The sequence below is a fragment of the Epinephelus moara genome, chromosome 2, assembly GCF_006386435.1.
Source record: "Epinephelus moara isolate mb chromosome 2, YSFRI_EMoa_1.0, whole genome shotgun sequence".
NCBI classification, from domain to species: domain Eukaryota; kingdom Metazoa; phylum Chordata; class Actinopteri; order Perciformes; family Serranidae; genus Epinephelus; species Epinephelus moara.
Genome location: NC_065507.1, coordinates 26169143 through 26190228, shown reverse-complemented (window position 1 = coordinate 26190228; position 21086 = coordinate 26169143). Strand labels below are relative to the sequence as shown.

The 21086-nt window shown below is 40.1% G+C and overlaps 1 protein-coding gene across 4 annotated transcripts in view; it reads left to right on the top strand.

The window, feature by feature from the left end:
- Positions 1-21086, top strand: part of cadm1b (cell adhesion molecule 1b) — a 186352-nt gene that overhangs the window by 130548 nt on the left and 34718 nt on the right. For 3 of the 4 annotated variants that reach the window (XM_050069805.1, XM_050069787.1, XM_050069814.1), the window contains exons 2-5: positions 616-636; positions 7870-8016; positions 14641-14793; positions 17175-17312. In XM_050069805.1, the coding sequence (XP_049925762.1) occupies positions 616-636; positions 7870-8016; positions 14641-14793; positions 17175-17312 (459 nt within the window). The remainder of the gene's footprint in view (positions 1-615; positions 637-7869; positions 8017-14640; positions 14794-17174; positions 17313-21086) is intronic. The other variant, XM_050069796.1, reaches the window with a different exon arrangement.

The following is a 21086-nucleotide window of genomic DNA, read 5'->3' as shown; positions in this document are numbered from 1 at the left end:
GTGTGATAGAGAGGGAGAGAGGGGATTTGAGGGGGTTGTTTATGAATAGCAGACAATGAATGATGGAAGCTCTCCCGAGGGTGCAGGCCCTGAGCACTGCTGCAGGGACTTGGGAACACGCCAGTCTCCCATGCCCTGTGAGATGCCAGTTTGGGTGGGCACCGTTCCGAATGGGTGCTCTCTTCTCCAGGATACACCGCAGGGTCCTGGGGGAGCGCCTCCAGGCAGTGGCTGCTCCACAGCGGGTCTGGCTGGAATCTCAATCAGGGACACGAGGGGAGAGAAAACAAAGTCCACATATTCCCTCTGTTCCTCCATATTAATATACTGCTGGATGAAGAGAGAGAAATGGCTCATTATGTCAGGGATTATACACACCTGTGGAAAAACAGAATGACTGGATTGTAAAAATATAATGCCTTTTTTGTATTTCTCTTAATTGGTAGAAAATTACACAAATAGCATATGGAGCCTGAATTTAATGAATTTCCACAGCCTTATTTATCACTTGTGAATAAGTTTCCTACCACTGGAATATGGCTGTCTGCTTGCATCCTGTCTGCTCACAACCTGTCTGTTTTCTCTCTCTTCTGCTCTCGTCCTGCGCTGCAACAGGAGCTGCTGAAACCGTGACAGGTACTCTTTCTTTTTTGCTACCTGCTGTTCATTTGGAAGTGCTTGCTTCTGTCTGTGTCTGTTGATTGGCTGTCCGTCGCAGTCTGTTCATCTGTGTATATTTACATGAATGGATGGTTGTGTTGGTGTTTTCTTTTCAGGAGAGGAAGGAGAGAAAGCCACGCGCTCACAATGCACATCCGCTGTTTTTATTCTTAATTCTCGAATCAACATTTCGCCACATGTAATGGCAGATTTCAATTTGTTTCCAGACCACTTGGTTGCCACTTAAGTTGGTTTGTTTTTATTAGCTTTTCACTGAGTTCTGCGCTATGCTAGGAGGTGCACTTTACCAATGTAATTATACCGAACACAACTGGCTATATAATCACTCTTAATGAAAACGGGACGTTTGTACAGCCGTGTGCAGCTCTGTGATCTGTACTTAAGCACAGCTATGTTTTGAGCTAAATGCTAACATGCTCACAATGATACTAACATGCAGATGTGTATCAGGTGTAACACTTACCATGTTCACCATCTTAGCTTAACATGGTAGTATACAAACATTAAATATAACTACAATTTGGTAATAAACAGTGTTAGTCGAATGAACATACAGAAATATAGAGTCTATATTTTCCATGCAGTTATCTGAAACAGTAAGATACTTGTAAACACTACATTCAAACAGCACTTGTTATATGCAGCATACCATACTATATAGCATGCCAAGAAAATATTTAGAATGTCCCAGTACAGAGTATGTCAAATGCAGTATGCCAAAAATACCAGGATGTTCTACTACATCCAGTCAAATTTTTGCAGTATGCAAGCCAGCATGCTTTTCTGGCTATTCTGACCCACAATCCTCTGCACGGCGGATGATATGCCACATGGACTGAGCCGCAAACTAATGACAGCTTGAGCTGAGCTGTCAATGAGGTAGAAATGATAGGAATATTGATAGTTTAAGTGAACAGAATTATCATAAATATTACAAACAACAATAGGACATAACCATTAAAATAACATTGATAGAGAACTGCAGATGTAATTTCACTGTTGCAAATATGATATGTTCCAATCTACAATACGTGCAGTTCTAACTTTAAAGTTAAACTACATATATTGCAAAGTCACAACAGCAGAGTTCTAAAGGTTGATCTTTGTCTCTGGAGAACTTGGTTTCATCTGGAAAGGTAATGGATATAAAAGCAAGAGGGTCAAAGTTCAGGGCGTAATTTTATGACAAAGTAGTGTGTCCCCATTGTGTGCATACAACATGCAATAGTACGTACTTTTTAAGGGCCACAGTAGTACCTACTAAAAGTTAAAAGACAAACTATGCAATCCAGAATGCACCCTTCATCCTCTCCAGGATCGTAGAGTTGTGAATCGTATGGCTGACTCCTCCTTTCTCTCAATGCCTAGCTGCAAACTAACACCTCAGCTCTTTATGTCATTTTCTGTCTAACATGGTGTGAGGTTACTGTGAAGTATTGACACTAATTATCTGGTTTTAGCTGGTATTAGGAAAGCCAAATTGGGGCCAAAGAAAGAAAAAGAAGATTTACACACTGCAAGTGTTGGTACCACTTTCTAATTAATGATCAATGCTACAACTAAAACTGTGATTTCTGCATCCCACTTTAAAACACCACTCTAAAATATTTTTATTTTATTACATTAGTCAGGAATAAATGTGGGCGAGAAACATGGGATTTTTCTTAATGTAATCAAGTAAAACATTTAAAAGGGAGCGTTTGTTGTTCTGAATACAAATTTCCAAAAAGGCACCTAATGTGAAGGGGTTTATAAATTGTAGGTAATTCATTATAATGGTTAATAAATGATTTACTGTCTTTTATAGATCAGTTATAGGTCACCAATAGGACTATTATAGGTTGTCAGGTTGTGAAAATTTCACTGGCTGGTGAACACGGCTTAAAACTGCTCTATAAAGCTTTAGTAAATGATTCAGCTAGGATTTGTAAACCCCTTATAATGGATGCCCCTTTAAAAAGTGGCACTCAATCATAACAGTGTATCAATGATTTCATTCATATCAGAAAAATGACACACACCTTTTTATATTTAAGTTGGTGATTTTTTCAGGTTGAACAGTCTTATTTTCAAGTTGTCTCATCATTATACAATCAGCTCCACTGAGATTTTAAGAGAGCTCGGCTTTGGTAGAAAAAAAAATAAAAAGATGGTCAAATTAGTGGGTATGAAATTTTTGAAACCTTCCCATGCAAAGGGTCTGGGAGAAATGGCACTGCACTAATTATACCCTGAGACAGAAGCCTTCTTACTTGTGAACATCCTTAAAACAGCATTTCATCATGAGGATCAGGGTTTAATGACTGAGCTGGATAAAGACACGCAACAGTGAAAAGGAGGCATCAGAGAAGGAGAGGGAGAAACTTTTATTGTTAATGACTGGCTATAGTCGTGGATGTTCCTCGAAAGGACACGACTGCTGCAGACAGCGGTGACTCAAGGGAGAGGAATTGGGGGCTGGCTGTCCTGCTTTTTGCTACCCCTTTCATGTCTTTTGATGTGAAAACAAGAGAGAAAAGTTCAAAGAGGAGAGCCAGCTTGATTCAAAGGTGCCTGTCTCCGAACTTCTGCTGGAGGAGCCGGTCTGCTAATATTTCCTGATTTCGTCAACTTTTGTTAAAATTGGTTGGGGGGGTTGGTTGCTGTTTTGCATTTTGAGGACGGCTGATGAGGCGAGCCTCGATGCCAGACACTTGATGCCAGATTGTACATCCCCTCGGAGAGTGCACAGACTTTTGAAGGTCTGTATTTTCCTCTGACTGTTTCATTCAGTATGTTGTGATGCAGGAACAGGAGGGCAGCCATGTGTAGAGATACAGGCACTTTACTCTTCCAGACAGCTGCTGGAATGAGTGTGAATTTATCAGCCAGTCATCTGTGCCATGCCTCTGCCCACTCCCCCTCCATCCCCACCCACCACCAAGAATTAATGACTGCCTCTCCTCATTTGCACCCAATCATGACCAGGATGCCGAGGCAATTGAAAATGTTTACTCCAATTGCAAAAACCCTCCATGTTCCACAAAGTGGCCTGTTTTCACTTTGATGGGATTGCTAATCACAGCGACGTTATTTATGTGTGTTTTGAATTGGAGATGAGCCTAGGCTAGGATATTGGAGGGGGACCAACCTTGCTTGGGGCTGCTAAACCTTATGGAGAATTTATCTATCGCATTCCCTTTCTCTCAGTCCAACAGATTGGGAGCAGAATAACCTTGCTTTGAGGCTGCTCTATGTTGCTGTTTTGACTGCCAAATATATTACTTTTACAGCGATGAAATAAAATAGACATCAAAACACTTCACATTGCTTTCGCCTCGTCTTGTGCAGCACTTAGTACATGTGCAGAGGAGCTCCAGCACACTTGATAACATTACAAATGTACACACTCCAGCTCTCCACATGAAGATTATTTTGATTTGGTGCCCATGATCATCTCTCTCCTTATTTGTTTTTTTTATGTGAGGAAGTAACTAATCACTCCGTCTTCTTATTCCTAAATTCATTCACCAAATAAGTGGTTCACAATCAAGTACCTGCCACGTTGCTCCCTGATATGATTCAGGAGAAAAAGATGAATTATTATGATGTGACTTTAATGCCTTTTATTAAAGTCTAGCATGTGTATTAATAACATAGCTCAGTTTGTTTGTGCTTTTGTCTGTCTTTCCCCATCACTCCCTGTAAAGCCCACAAGAACAGGATACTGATTTTTACCTTAAGTAGATCAGAATTTACATCCAATGCTAATGTAGGAAATATTGTGCCTTATATGTAGCTGAGCTTATTACAGTAGGGGTGTGGAAGTCAGGGTAGTGGATGCATGTGAGTGGAGATCATGTCCTGTCACAGACCTGCAAATATTTGTGTTATTAACCGTAACCACAACCTTCCCCTAACCTTAAATTTTGTAGTTGCCTTACCTTAATAATACCTTAAAGCAAGGCTACTCAATTACAAATTCAATCTGGACGGATTTTAAAACTAGTACATGTAGATGGGAGAGACATTTTCAGCAGCCTGTTCATAACATTTTTTTTTAGCTTTTGGTAAATTTCAAATAAATGCAAATAAATGTCGTAAAAAAACAGCAATGTTATCCTTTCACTTTTAAAACAAATAGTATATTTTTGATCACATATCTGATCCAGGCTTATCACAAAATGTAGAATAGAAAAGAGCTATCAATGCTATCCATAACCATAACAGTTGGCAATAACAACACACTCTACCAGTATTTCACTCCCAGTCAAACACACACACCTCACATTTTTCAACGAGGTCAAGAAAAAAGTGTTTAGGAAACACATAGGATGTATTTTTTGGACCATTCGACTGCAAAGGTGGTCGGAACTGCATCACATGACAAAACGATTTGTGAATGATATGACTGGTGGTGTCGCTGTATCCATCTGTAAATCCTTCCCGATTCGTACTGCGCATGTGTAACTCAACAGAGATAAAAAAGAAGCAAGATCATCAACCGTTGTTTGTTCAGGGAAAACTGACTGAGCATTACGCTCTTTGCCCTGAGTTCACATTCAATGGGCTGGAAGGATACAAATGTATAATTGCAATAAAGTGATGACAAAAAGTCCATAAAAACAAATATGTAGCAGCAGTGTCTATCGAGTATTACAAACAGCGATAAAAAATAGTAAAAAGACGAAAAAGTTAAATAATTAAGAGTAGAGTCTGCCATAAAGGACAGATACATAACAACAACAACAACAACAACAATAAAAACAGTAGGAAATCGTGTCTGTCAGTCAACCAAAGCAGCAACACTGTAAAACAACCATATTATCTAGCATATACTTGAAATGATCTACTGATGCCTCACTTGTTGGCTCACTTGTTAGCTACTTCCAGACACTGTATGTAATTTACGTATTTTGTCATTCCTATACCAGATTTATGTATGCTGGGCCACTTGGATGTTGCCTCTGGGTCGGACATGACCCGTGGGTTATGAATAAGTTTGCTCTAAAGGAATAGCTGAACATTTTGGGAAATGTTTCCTTCTTACTGAGAGTTAAAAAAGAAGATCAATATCACTCCTATGTCTGTATGGTAAATATACAGCTGTGCAAGCAGCTGGTTAGCTTAGCTTAGCTTAGGAGGGGGAGACAGCTAGCCTGACTTGTCCAACAAACTCCTCCTACTATCGCCTCTGAAGGTCATTAAATCAGATTTCTTCAATTTGTACAAAAAGAAAAGAAGTGTAAAAAGAGAACAGCCCGTTTGAGAAATAGGCTGAACACAAGGCTGCATTGCCTTTTTTATGGAGGGCCAGCAAAAATTAGCTTAGCCAGCTAGCTAAGCCAACCAGCTAAACCAACAGGCTGCTGGCTGTACCCTTATATTTAAACAGACTGATATGAAAGTGGCATTGATCTTCCCATAACTCGCTGCAAGAAATGTTGAACTATTCTTTTAAAGTTAATTTGCTTGAAGGTTTATGTGCCATGACTGGAATCTTCCTCTGATGTATTTTAAATGCCATGCACATCTAACACTAACACTGGACGCTGTCTGGGGTTTTGCAAAATTATCCAAGTGTTATTGTTTGATAAAAGTTTTGGCATAATTCCATCATCACTAATTTACCTACTCGATGTGCCTGTGCTGTGTTCCTAATACTGTTGCATCAACAAGTCAATATGAATATAAACAGGGATAATTTTAGAGTTTCTGCAGAGGAGCCAAGGCCAAAAAATGTGTGATATATTATTTAAACATTTTACTTGTATTTAAGACACGATATGCAGCACGTTCCACCCTTCCATCCGCTTTTATTTATATTCTCCCTCGTCCATTCAGTCATTCGCTGTTGGCCTTTCTGCCCCTAGTGGCTGTTAGGAAATACTCCTGTGTCCACAGTAAACACTGGACCAGAATCTGGTCTATCACTGGACTATCACCTTCTGCTGTACTCTTTTAATTTGGTTCATGTCTGCATCCTTTCTCACAATTTAATATTAGATTATGTCAGCGCTCATTAACATGTAGTATATATAAACTGCATTACAAACCTCAAATTGGCTGCAGTGTGTACTTTTGGACATAATCTGTGTCTGTTTTTACCCATTACATTCCCTTTGTCCTGAACCCGATCCCTGGCAGCGGAGTGGAATGAAATGGGTAGGTTATTGCATCAGACAGGTCTGAGGAGCTTTTTCTCCACAGGAGGTTAATTTCTTATTGCTTGCCGCATTCACAGAGTTCATTTTGAATCATGTTAGTTTGGCTGTCTATTCCCATTATCACTATCTGAAAATGCAGGTGTTTTTTCTCCTCCACTTTGTAAATGTCAGAATGCAATAGAGGTGTCTGACAACTCGGGCATGCAAATGTGCTTTTGATGTTTTCTTGGGGCTGTGGCTGGGAGTGTTGTTCCTCCGCTGGTGTGAATCTGAGGCATTAAAACGTATTCACCATTCTCCTTACGCTTTTTTGGCTCCTGCCAGATAAATATAGCACAAGGTGACTTTTGATTCCCTTCCCCTTTCTCTTGGAAGACGGTGGGGAAACAAAGCCAGGCTTTTTGTGTGGGGGTTTGGTGTGTGAGGTGTAAGTTACGATGACAAGGTCCAGGGCCTGTCTGTGGCAACAATGCCAGTGTACAGAGAGTGACTCAGATGCTTACAGCACTTTTATTCCTCAAGATACAGAACAGCTGAGCACACGGAGCGCACATTGGTCACATGGAACCTCAGATGGAGGGCTCTGATAAAGCTCAACCATAAACAGCATCCAGCCCGGCTCATCTCTCTCTCTTCTCTCTCTGTTTAACTCCCCCTCTCCTCCTCCCCTCCTCCACCCAGCCCATATCTACTACTTGCCACTTTTTTACACTCTTTGTCTCTTTTGCTTCCTACCCTCTCCTCTCTCCCTACCTTCGTGGGCAGCAGAGCTTACAGCCCATCTGGCACTGACTCACAGGGCCCACTCTGAGCTGGGGGAGATCAATAGTGACAAACATTGCACATGGCTCTTATATTAAAAGGATTATGGCTGCAACCAAACAATCTACGCGGCCTATTCACGTATCTTTACACTGTGCATGTGTTTACATGCAGTCCCTGTTGTAAGAAACATAAATATTTGAAAGGCTGTAAATATCCAGACAGGAATGCTCGCCTCCCGTCTGAAATTTCATTTTTACTGTCTGTATTTCATGTGAAGTCGAAGGTCAGAACCTGGCGACCGACAACGTGTCGGTGGTCGAGGGGGAAACAGCCACCATCAGCTGCAGAGTGAAGAACAACGACGACTCCGTCATCCAGCTGCTCAACCCCAACAGACAGACCATCTACTTCAAAGATGTTAGACGTAAGTGCTGGTGCCTCTGACACAATGTTAACCATGTCTCCTAAAGTGTTGTTAAGGATGAAATATGCAAACACACTGGGATTACTGAAAAAGAAAAGTGATTGCCTACTTCATTTTTATTGCTTCACATCAAGATTACTTCCACCATGGCTTTAAAGGAAAATTGTGGATATTGGGCCTCATTCACTTATGTGTGCATAAAAATGTTCTTACTCTGCACATAAAATAAGTGTGCATGCAAAATGACCATCTGAATCATGACACGTGTGCACTGGTCAATTTTGTTCATAGCACCGTGCATGTTATGAATCAGAGTCGCCCTTAATCAGCATACTGCCTTTTCTCTATATAAGGAAATATGTTTGCCTAAAGATCTATCATGGACAAAGGAGCGGCTGTGGCTCAGAGGTAGAAGGGGTCGTGCACTAATTGGAAGATCAACAGTTCGATCCCCGGTTCCTCCAGCCTGCATGTCGTAGTATCCTTGAGCAAGACACCGAACCCCAATTTGCTCCTGGTGGCTTTTCCATCGGTGTGTGTGAGTGTGTTAAAAACTGAGTAGCAGGTGGCACGTTGTATGGTAGCCTCGGCCACCAGTGTGTGAGCGTGTGTGTGAATTGGTGCATGTGACTCATTCGTATAAAAAGCACTTTGAGTGGCCAGAAGACTAGAAAGGCGCCATACAAGTGCAGGTCCATTTAGCATTTAGCATTTACCAATGGTGAAGTTGTTTCTGCACAGATATTAAGGCCCTGACACACCAGTGATGGGCCATCAGCGAGCGTCTGTAAATATCTTGGCAGTCAGAAACTGCTGATAAGCCGTTCGTCACTCTCTTCAAATGTGTCGGTCTCCAAAGATGTGCTCCCCTCTGAAGGCACCGACTGCAATATCTTCAAGCAAGGCTAGATATGCCAACTTAACAGCTGCTTGGAGGAAAATCAGAGTCTTTTACATACCCTGTTACCCACTGAGATTTATAGACAAATATTTGAATAATGACAATAATTGTTGAGGATGAAAGGGCGTCACTTTTGTAGTTATTTTACACATTTGGCCAATGCATTAGTAAATTAACGATAAATGTTGTCTATTTAAAATGAATGTGCATTTAGTCAAAAGATGCCACATATTCATCATTTGTTCGTATGCATGGTCCGAGGCACTTCTAAACCAGGTATAAAAACACTGATGAGTCCTGGATTCATGCATAAAACGTTTGTAGCACTGCTCAAGCTCAGATTTAAGCATACGCACTGTTTGAGACCCATTGTTCCTATCAGTTCCATGATAACCAGTTACGTTACAGATATGGGGATGCAAATATATGAGAATGTGAATTAATAAGGTTTTAAAATGATAGAGAAAGCTCAAGTTCACATATGTTATGCATCAAAAACATAAAATTCCAACTAACACATAATTTATTTGTTCAAATTAATTTGCTATTTACTCACCACTGGAGTTTAAGGCATGACCTGTAATGCTCATACACCAAATAGAAACTGATGATTATAGTTTGAATATTTATTTTCTTTTCATGCTCTTATATTAGTTCAAATGTCAAATAAAATGTGTTAGCCTTCTCACACATGCATACTCTTACTAATAAGGATGGGAATTTTCCTTTATTTCTAAGTTATTTAAGCTTTACTTACTTAATCATTAGGAAACTTTTCCCCAAAACTTTAGCTAGTTTAATTAATTGGCTAAGAATCAAATCCAAAGCTTCACATGGAAACGTGATAACTATCTGACTTTATTTGCTTTTTCTCACATCCCTAGGTCCACGACATCTGTCTGCATTTGAGATTCTGTGCTGATATCACAACATTTGTGAGATCGTGTGACACACAAAAAGATGCTACAACAGCTTTTTTCCCCAGAGGTGCATGTTTTGGTGTCAGTCTTTAGGGCGTCCCGTTCTACAGGAATCTCACATTGACATTTACAGTTCAGGTATCAGATATCACATCAAGATCAGCTCCAGCGTTAGGTTAAATGTGATTCCATCTGCCCTTGACTTTTTGGCTCTTTTGCACAAGTCATTAAGCTCAGAATGCGGCAAGATTATTTTGAGATAATACACAGCGCTACCATAATGGGAATACTTCTGTGTCCTTGTCACTGTTCGATTTTACGATAATCTCTTAGATTAGGATATTGAGCATTATGATTATGCATGAGCATATGGACTATACTTCTACCGAGTTTTTGTCTCTGCTTTTTTTTTTTTTTTTCTTGTTTGTATGTGGGATCTGAGCCAAGATTCAAGGTGAACAAGAAACACCCTTCATTTCAGTCTATATTGCATCCCAGCTGTTATTTCGCAAGTCTAGGTAGCAAGACGTGTGTTCCATTTTCTCTCTTGCGAAGAGCATCAGGGGAGTTTGAGTACACATCTTCGTCATATTTGTACAAAATACCCAAAGCTACCTGAGAATATGGCAGAGAGGAATGGATTCATATAAAGCAGAGGTCATGTTGTGCTCTACATCTTAGAATTTTTATTCTTACTCCACAGAGTAGATGGAGACTGGGTTCATGTGAGTTAAGAAAAGCAAAAATGCATAATTAGCTCGTACATCCTGGTAACAGTCAATATTAGCTCTGTGGTGATAAGGAAGTCTTTCCACGAGATTCAGGCAACCTTTTCCTCTTTGTTTTTATTAAGCTGCATCATGTGCACCCACAAACACGTTGTTTCCTCTCCCTTAGTTAATGCAGTTCCACTGACAATTACAAAACACAAAAGGTTTTGTTTATCTGCAATTAGATCTGAATATATGTCAGATTTCTGACAGGCGGCTAAAGTGTTATTGGGCTGCTGCTGCGTGTTTGTGTTCCTCGTAATGGGGTCCAGTAAACCCCATGGCAGCACTATTCTAGGCTCTGTTCCTAAAGGACTGGCGGTTCTGTGGGGACCCCCCTCAGCCAGTGGCATTGTTACCTGTCAACGGGGCCGCTCGACACAGTGGCAGATCTTTGTATACAGGGAAGTAAACAGCAGCGACATAGAGACACACCAGGAGCTACAAGAACAGCAGCTACAAGCGAAGCGGCAGCCATAGAAACAGATTCAGACACACAAACACCACACAAACTGATAACAGCTTTACAGTAGCAGTGAAGGCCGAATAAACAAATTTCTATTGCACCAAATAAAGATGAATTATATCATAGGTATGGAGGCTGAGTGAGTGTTGTTAGGATGAGGTATTTATTCTGCTGGATGTATGCAAAATGACATGCAATTTGGCAGAGTTGTCATCTGCAATGGGAAGAATGAGCTTTTATCAGCAAAGGTGGACCTCTGTGCTAGTGATGCAATATCACACTGTTATTTATTCACTGCATCTTTCTGCAGGAGTTGCCTGACTTTGTGTCGCAAGGGTTTAATATTTAAAGTGATACTCCGCCAAAAGACTTTCCTTTTAGCATCAGATACAGTAGGTTAAAAAAGCAGCTTTCAAATAGTAAAAGTATCTCTCTAAAAGTCATGACTAAATAAGAAACATCAAAGAAAAAGAGCCCTCTTTAGATATTATTTATTAAGAGTTTGACACTCAGAAACCCGACAAATTTGAGCAGATTTGATTGACAGTGGCCCTGCAATATAAACAAACAACCCCACATCAGGCATCACATTTTGATTCAAATGTTCCTACAGTGATTGGTGCCTTTTCTAACTGGCACTCCCCACTTCAAACCAGTAAGAAAAGCCAAAACACAAATACAGAAATCTCTCATGTGAAATAACCCAAACCGTTGTAAATTTGGCAGAAAATTGTCTTCATGTAGCACCCAATCAATCATAGTGAGAAGCCGATTGAGAAAATAGGTTTTCAGGGCCTTTTAGGTGATTGCAAAAGTTCCGTCAAAGCTACTTCATGAGGAACAGCAGCTGTGCAGCTTGAATTTACACCAGTTTTCTTGGTTACAGCCGATTCCAACGGTGACAAGTTTCCACTTCTCTGTCCAACCATTTGCCCAGTTAGGTGAACCTTGTGCTCTCTAACTCCTGAGGGAAATATCGGGCTCTTAAGATGCTAAATCTCAACTGTCTTTACCAGCTATTCTATAAGATGAAGTGAGATTGATGAACATATAATCATGTGACTCGTTGTTAATATACAAATATCAATTCAACAAAATATGGCTGGAAACATTTCTTCTATGGTAAGTGCTAATATCGTAGGCAACTGGACTTTTGCTTGCGTTTCTTGAAGAAATTTCGCCTCTCTTAGAACTGAAGAAGCTTCTTCAGTTCTAAATGACTGGTACAAAGTTGCAGGCTATGAACCCTGTGTGGATGGGAACCCTTAAAGAGTTGTAGGGGTCACATGAGCTCTTAGTTTCTGAGTCGTTACGGTCACAATGTGAGTCGTTGACCCACCTGGCTACCATGTGAGTGGTGACCCCTATGACTCTGCAAGGGTTCCCACCCACACAGGGTTTATAGCCTGCAACTTTGTTTCAGTCATTTAGAACTGAACAAGCTTCTTGAATGAGAGGCGAAATGTCTTCAAGAAACGCAAGCAAGTCCAGTTGCCTACGATATTAGCACTTACAATTACCATAACCTGGATGACTGAGAATCTTCACCGACAAATTTCTTCTATGGGATACTCAGAATTTCAAGGAGGGCCATAGCACAAAACAAACTGAAACCATAAGTTGATCTGGTTACCCATTAATCCAGGGTTCCTACAGATCCTTAAAAAGCCTCAAAAGGTATTGTATTCATCCATCTAAGATTACAGTCTTAACTGGTATTAACTGGTATTGGGACATGGGAAGTAGGATTTCACGATTGTTTTTTTCCTGACGTTGCATTGTAAACTCTCAAAATAATTGGTAAAATCTATCTTTTTAAGGTAATCTCCCAAATGCCTCTCGCATTAATGTCAGGATAACAGAACCAACAACACTCATATTTTGATTCTGAGCAGAGGAACCCCTGTCTGCCTGTTAGCTGTCACCATACCCTGGACCACATGCGTGCAAATTCAACGAAAACTGGCTATTTGATAAAGATTTCATCTGACACCGGTACAAGGCGATGCCAACCAGGCTCTGTGTATATTATGCAAAAAGTTTTACAAACTTGGCACGATGGGAATTGAGGCAGTGGAAATCCCACATGCAGACTAAGAAACACCAAATTGCCAAGAAAACAACAAACGCCAGGTATTTCCAAGATCTGTTCTACTCTCGTCTCTGCCGTGTGAAGAAAGTATTACATTTTTTTTTCAAAACTTGATTTAGATCATTTAATTTTTCACAGGACCAAAGAAGTCATGTTTAATGGCACAACGAACATTTGAATAAAAATAGTCCTAAATCACTAATGTTGGTTTTTGTTTGGGGGTTTTTTGTTTGTTTTTTTAACTTGATTTTGTGTTTTAGTAAAATTGGTCTTAAATTTCAATTGGAGTGACAATAAAAAAGTCCTCAAAGGTCTTAAATGTAACTTGCCTGAAGCTGTAGGAACCTTACAATCTCTTAACGTGTTCTTGAATGCTTCTTGATCTCACTCAGCAAGTTAATCTTTAATAGAAATAATACATGTAGATATATTTTGGTGAAAATATATGACTAATGAATACCAGATTCCGTGCCCCCTCCGTGCTGTTTTATAAGCAGCCGGTTATGAAACTGCCTCGTATAAACCTTACTGAGTGTCTCCAAAGTGAAGGGTTTCCCTCCTTAGCAGGTGCTTCAGCACTCAAAGTGCATCAGTGTCATTGTTTCCCTTTGAGGAGAGACTTCCAAAGAGCTCTCAAATTATATTGGGGGATGAGGTTTCATGTTGACACTGCCCCGAGACCTTGGGTAATGATCATGATGCTAAGTGCAAAGCCTGGAGGGAATAACAAACTCCTCGTGCTTTAAACAGGGGCTGAATAGAGTTCGTTAGCTTGACAGATGCAGGGAGGACTTGATAAAGAAGGCAGGTCAAAACATCAAAAGGGCTCCCAATCAAATCAGCTGAAGCTGTTTATGTAAAAGAGTGCTTAGGGATGAGGGCTGACCCAAATGAAAAGCAGAGTAAAAAGTCAGAGAGAGACGGCTAACCTAGTTTGACGACATTAAAAGAAAATTCAGCCAATCTATAGTGGCACTGGTATACAGATTCCCGGCTACTTTTGATTTAGAGTCTCAGGCATCCGACCCTCTCTACCTCCGCACTGTGATTTAATTCATTATGTATGTTTGAATGCCTCTCCCCTTTTTTGGAATATGTGAGCTTGATGCATCCATCCATGACCAGCAGCAGCCCATTTTAAGAGTTCCTAGCTTGTTAGGAGTCCTCATGAGCACTCTTCACACTTTCCTGTCTTTGCGAGTGCTCCGTGGACTGTAAAGCTACTTTATAAATCAACTTGTATGAATCATTTTTGAAACTCACTTTTCTTTTACTCAATTAAGGAGAAAGCCCACAAAAGGGCAGCTCTGCTCTCCCCCTCCTTATCTCCGTCTCATTTTCTCCTTGCGTCTCCTTTGTCTTCCTCCATTCCCCTCTCTCATTCTCACCCCTTATTCCTTTCTCACCCCGTGTCTCACGTTTGTGTCCCTGTACTCTGTATCCTCACTGTCTCTGTCTCACATGTATCCCCACAGCTCTGAAGGACAGCCGGTTCCAGCTGGTGAATTTCTCTGACAACGAACTGCGGGTGTCTCTGTCCAATGTGTCACTCTCCGATGAGGGACGCTATGTGTGCCAGCTCTACACAGATCCTCCTCAGGAAGCCTACGCAGACATCACTGTCCTGGGTAGGTGTGAGGGTGCATGTGTGAACCTCACACGCACACATCACACCCCTCCCCGCACACATTTTATTGTATTCCGCTCTGTTATAGATGGTGAATATGAAATAATAGTAATCTTTGATCCTGTTATCTTTAGCAACTGAAACAAAATGTCAGCCAATTAGGCTCTCGCGGTGCTCAACAGCATAACGAAAAGGAGCAGATGCTGAAACTGATGGCTCAGACCACGTTGGTTTTGGCAGCTGTGTTGACTCTGTGAATCCCGGTGAATGTTGACTTGGCTGCTCCAAACGATTCCCTATTGAGAGTCAGCTGTGCCACACTTTGATGCTTTGGAGTGAAATTACTCTAGTTAAGCTTTATTATACATGCAGACATCCTGGGGGATTGAAAGGAATTAAAAGCACTTTAAAGTAATTACTCTAGTTGTACAATTGAAGCCTAGCTGCAGTATTTTCTGAACCAAGGGTTGCATTGAAGAGTCCTTGAAATGAACACCCCGCTGACTTTTTGCTTTCAAGTAACTGGAGTTCAGCAAGTTTGTTGCGATGACTAATCCATGGGGCCAGTGTGCCTTGTCCCATTCTGTGTACATTTCACTCCAGTGCAACCATAGGATGTAATCATATACTGTATACTTATGTAACTTTTGCATAAAATGTCGGGTAACACTTTTAAATAAGGGTACAAACACACACATTGCTGATGAATGACTAGCAATGCCTTAAAGGGACAGCTCACTCCATAATCGAAAATATATTTTTTTCCTCTTACCTGTGGTGCCGTTTACATAGAAATAGGCTAAATAAGAAAGACATCTAACTGCTTGCCATGGTCATTTGATGAGTACAAAAGAAAATTGTGCTGTTGTTAGTTGTTATGGTGACAACATACGTCAGTGGCGCTCTAAAGTGTGTCACACTCACTAGTATGAGAACTCAGTTTTGGCCTGTTCTTACACCTATTTTAATTATTAAACAGAAAATTCAAGCATACACCAATCAAAGTTTCTCTCCTTTACCAAACTACAACTTTAGTTTAATTCTTGATAACTCATTGTAAAACTTATTTCATTCAAGCTCAAAAGAAACAAAATAAAACTCACCTAAACTGTCTTAATTAGTCTTGTTAGTCATGTAGTTAGTCCACTGCTTTGGCAAATAAATCCTTAATTCACTGAGTTAGATGCGAAAATATCCTCATCTCTCAGCACTCCACTGAGCTAGGCCACTGCAGCAGTTGAAATGACAATGGTAAACATAAAATGGCCGCCGTTCTGACCATCCTCCTATGTTGATTTCAACGAGTCTTTTCTATTCTCACTTTATTTCTATGGCTATTTATCAGTCAGTTTTGGTGTTAGTTACAGAGTGTTGGAGATATCAGCGTTAGAGATGTCCGACCTCTCAAATATAATGAAACTAGGTGGCACTTGTCTTGTGGTGCTCAAGGCGCCAAAAAATACATTTGAAAAACTCAACAGCAATAGCTCTCCCCAGTAATCATGACCTGGTTACTCAATATCCACAGACCTTGTTGTGAGCACTTTCATATAGGAACTATTTTCTCTTTACAAAACTACGCCCGCTAACCGTATCACTGCACAGAAGGAAGCATGCAAACACTGCTAACTCCCCTAGCACCACTGAGCTAGTTAACGTTATGCATGCCCTTTAACTCAAAATCCAACTAAATGTTGAGTTAGTAATTTAAACGCACAGTCACTTCATTACACAGAACAGGACATTTCAAACCTGTGCATTTGATCAGTCTCTCTGAGAGCAGAACAGTACCTTTTCTCAGGAAAAAAACATGAAGCCATCAAACTGGTTGTCAGGTGCAAACATCTACACGGTGTTACATGAGTCAGCTGTCCTTGTTCTTGTCTTATTTACAAGCTTTGTTTCTTTCAACAACATCCAGCAGGTGCCAGTTGACAAGTCGAATGAGAGAAGGGGAATGGACAGAACTGTTGACGCTTACAGGAGGGCCACAGGCCTGCGCATTACGTTCAATATATAGTATAAATAAGACACATGAAGTGTGTATTATTACTTTACCATCATTTCACACATGAGATAACATTTTCTTGTAAGTTATCTGAACTTGTGTCCCCTCAGGTTAAGTCATGCTGTGATGCTAATTTTCAATTTAATTGTACTTTCACTAAAAGTATGAACAGGTACAGCTCTGCTCTCAGAGGGGAGGGTATTTAACATTCATTAACTGATGGTCTGTTAAGTGTTAACTATTGGCACCAACTCAGAGAGATTTGATCAATTCACGCATTATTTAAACATGTGTCTTGCCCTTGTTATTGAGTTTTATGTGTGTATAAATGTTGTCATGTTGGTCTTTTTCTGACCGCTGCTGCCGCGGGTCAGTCCCACCAGGCAACCCAATCATCGAGAGCCGCGAGGATGTGGTCAGCGAGGGGAACGAGACGGAGCTCACCTGCACAGCCATAGGCAGCAAGCCAGCTGCCTCCATCAGATGGATGAAAGGGGAGGAAGAACTGACAGGTCAGTAGAATAACAGCCTCCCCCAGTTTGCTTCACATGCTCCAGGCCTGTCCACTTCCCTACATGTCCCGGTCTCTTGAGGCGCTTCCTCTGTGAGCAAAATGTAGTTCTCCTCTAAAACATTAATGTGTTTTACTGATGTATGTTACTGTATAGAAAGTACCACGGAAAATAATCATGTCTGGCATATCCTGCTTTCTGTCTTTTTTTTTTTTTTACCCACGTGTAAAATCCCGTGTCCGTACGCCCTGGCTGCTTGCTCAGCTGCAGTATGTAATGATCCGGCTATGCGTTCACAACTGCAAGAGCTGCAGTCCAAGCTCATGTCATGTTTCATATAAATTTCATAAAATATTTGCCTTAGAGGCATGATTTTCAGAGATGCTTGTAGATTTAAATTACTTGAATATTTACTGTGGACATTTAGTTGCACCTCGACTGCTGATTGAATTCTATGTTCTTAAGACAACCCTAAATCTTTTCTGTTTTACTTGAAACCATCTATATATGGTAGAAATGGTTATGAACTCGCATCTGCACATTTCATCTTCATTTCAGTGCTTTCCGCCGGCTGTACGCTGTTGCAGAGAGGGGTATATAATCTTGGGAGGTGAAAAATCCTTATTACCTCTCAGTTATGATTAGGGGTCATCAATTATTCATTACATACTTATTGTACAGAAATGGGCATATTCATTTTAGTCATATCGTATTTACACAGAGTGGATATCTCTAGGCTTGTTGTCAAATTATATATGTATTAGAATGGAGAGGATTCATTTGACTTGTTGAGAGATGAAATATTTAGACAAGAGCGAATCTGAAGCTAAATGCCATCTGTGCCTCCAGTGCTCCCTACAGGAGTCGAAGTCAATTTCTGTTTATGAGTTGTCGAGTGTTGTGTAGGGGGAGGGCGAGACAACAGGATGGTTAGATCAGCGAAATGCCACTGACATGCTGAGCAGGGCTAATCCATAGTGGCAGTGGATACATAAAGAGAGCCAGAGAGTCACGTCCTCCTGTACCCCAGGAAACACAAATCACTACTCATTATAGATGTGCTAAACAATTCATTAGCTCAAGCATGCACTGAGATTAAAAGGCACACATCACACTGGTTTTAAAGAATCTCTGTGATCATGTTTGTCTTGCGTCCGTGTGCAGGCAAGACAGCTGTAATGGCAAGAAAGAAAATCTGCTGGTTGATTTAAACACACTTTCAAATTGGCCGAATTGGTTTTGCAACCATTTATCATGCTGGCAGGTAGGGGACTGATGGGCTCCGGCCTGAGAGAGTCTCAACACACAAGGTGGCAAAATGCTTGTTAGCATAAATGACAGCTGCAATATTATTTAAATGTAGTTGAGCCTGGTGCTCGGCTGCTACTGCTGCTCGAGTACAGGAGGAGATTCATTAAAATTTTGTGCGTGATCATGTAAAACTGCATGCAGGAAGTGTTATCAGTATTTTAGAAGTTAGTGGGACTTGTATTTTTTTTTAAAATCAATTAGAAGCCATTTTTATTTGGTGCAAACGCTTAAAATCTTGTGCTTTTTACACAGATTTAAAAAAATAAAAAATAAAAATAGCTCGTCACCATTAAAGCTGCTATTGCAAATTCAGCTCTGGAAGATTTTGGATTATGGCAACAATCAGTATTCAGTAAAAAATCATTTAGGAATCTCTCAAATCAATGAAGGCTTTATTCATTTTTTTACTCTTATTTTCTGAATAGTTAGAGTGTGAGCATAGTTTCATTACTGACCTTGGGGACTCATATTTGTGAATAAATGTTCTAAATTCAAGGCTTGATTACTCGCCTGTTCCTGAGCTTTTGTCTGTACCCTGCACTTTTCTTCAATAATTACAATTTTCTCACATCTGAGCAATTTCCATTCAGTGAAATGGCTTTGAGATGTGGCTTAAAAGTTGAAGAAAAATCAAGTAAGTGAATGTTAATTTTAGGATGTTTTATCATATTATAAATGCTGCTTTTGTAACACATAGAAAAATAAATTTTTTAAATGTAATACTAGTACCACTTTTCAAGCTAGCTACCCTTTATAAAGCATTTATAAGCTGTTATTCATGTTTGTATTAACAGTTAACAAAAAATTTACTCATGCTTTACAGTTAGGTCAGTAATAATACGAACTTTATGGTTGCCAGGTTGTGGAGAATTCTCCCTCAGCATGACACACTAGCTCCTTGATAGATCGAAACTTAGGTTTATAATTGTTTATATTTAAGACACATAATTAAAATTGTGTCATGGCACCACTGTTGTCCCATTTGGACGTAGCATGCAAATTGAGTTTAGCATCTATATTATCTTAATGTCAGTGACAGTTTCAAACAGTTTGATTCTCAGTGTGTTGGCAGGCAGAAGACTCGGGTTAGAAACTGACTGAAAGAAAATGTCACCCTGAGAAGAGGCTACGCTTGATTGCGCTGGGATTGATCAGTGGTTGATGCTCACAAGAGCGTTTGATTTGACATCTCTGCTGCAACACTCAAATCTCCTCTGCATTCAGATTCAAGTCCTTCCACGACCTGATCCGCAGTTGTTTTCCTCATCAGGGCTTGGATGACACTGATAATTGACAAGCGTTGGTTGGCCTGTACAATGATAATGGCTCCGTCTGTATGAGTCTGATCTTCAAAACATGACTCAGGACTTTCAGAAGTTTTTTGAAAACTGTTTTTCATATTCAAATTGTTTTGTAAGAAGAATTACGACCAAAAATGATTGATACTAAAAGTCAAATTAAGGACTCTTTTTTCTTCATGACAGCTCTGAGGCGAGAGCAAGCACAGCTATTTTCCTGACCTTGAAATGTGTTTTGCCCATCCCTTTGGTATTTTGTATGGTGCAGAAGTCAAACGAAAAGCACGACATCATGGGACTGTACTACCTTGTCAAGCAGACAGGGCAGTAAAAGGCAGGATGCTGCTATTTTTGGTAATGTCTCTTTGAGACTGCATAAGGGCAGCTTTTTTTTTTTTTTTTTGGCACAGAATCTGCAGTGATGGTTGTGTCGTCCATCGAGGGGAATGCAGTCATGACATGTCACATGAAACCTGACTCCTCAACCATAAATTAAACTTAGAAATTCACACATGTACCTCTTGTGCCCTCACTCTCTGCAGCAAGAAAAACGCACCACCAGTACAGGTCGAAGACAGTGGACTGCCTTTGTAGCTTTTTCTGGAAACTAAAAACAGTATTGGAAAACAGATTGAATGATAGTGATCACAAATAAGAAAATAAACGAGAGTCAGAAGTATTGTAAAAATGAATTAATACATTTAACAATGGATTCACAAAGATATAGCTGTCAATTTATTTACACTGTGCTTCATGTCAGGAAGAATCAAAGCATCACCAGTGAAAGATTAACATTACATTCTCATAAGAAGTGCTACACAGTAATGAATACAGTAAACATACACATCAACACATCAACAGCTAGTCCAAAAGTGACTGTACAGTTACTTAAAATGTTGTTTTAGCATAATGGCTAGCTTGGTTAGCAGTGAGCTGATTATAGAAAATATAAATCCACTAAATCACAAATGAACAATCACACAATAGTTGTACTAAAAGGAGAAACTACAGATAACGTTTCGACGAGTAGATTAAAGATGCCTGCCAATAATTGCTTGGTCACAGAGCTGACAAAATGACACATGGTATAAATTTGATTGTTTATCAAAATTCAATGTAATTGATGGTGATAATTATTCGGCAGATTCCTGTTGTCAAAGTAAAT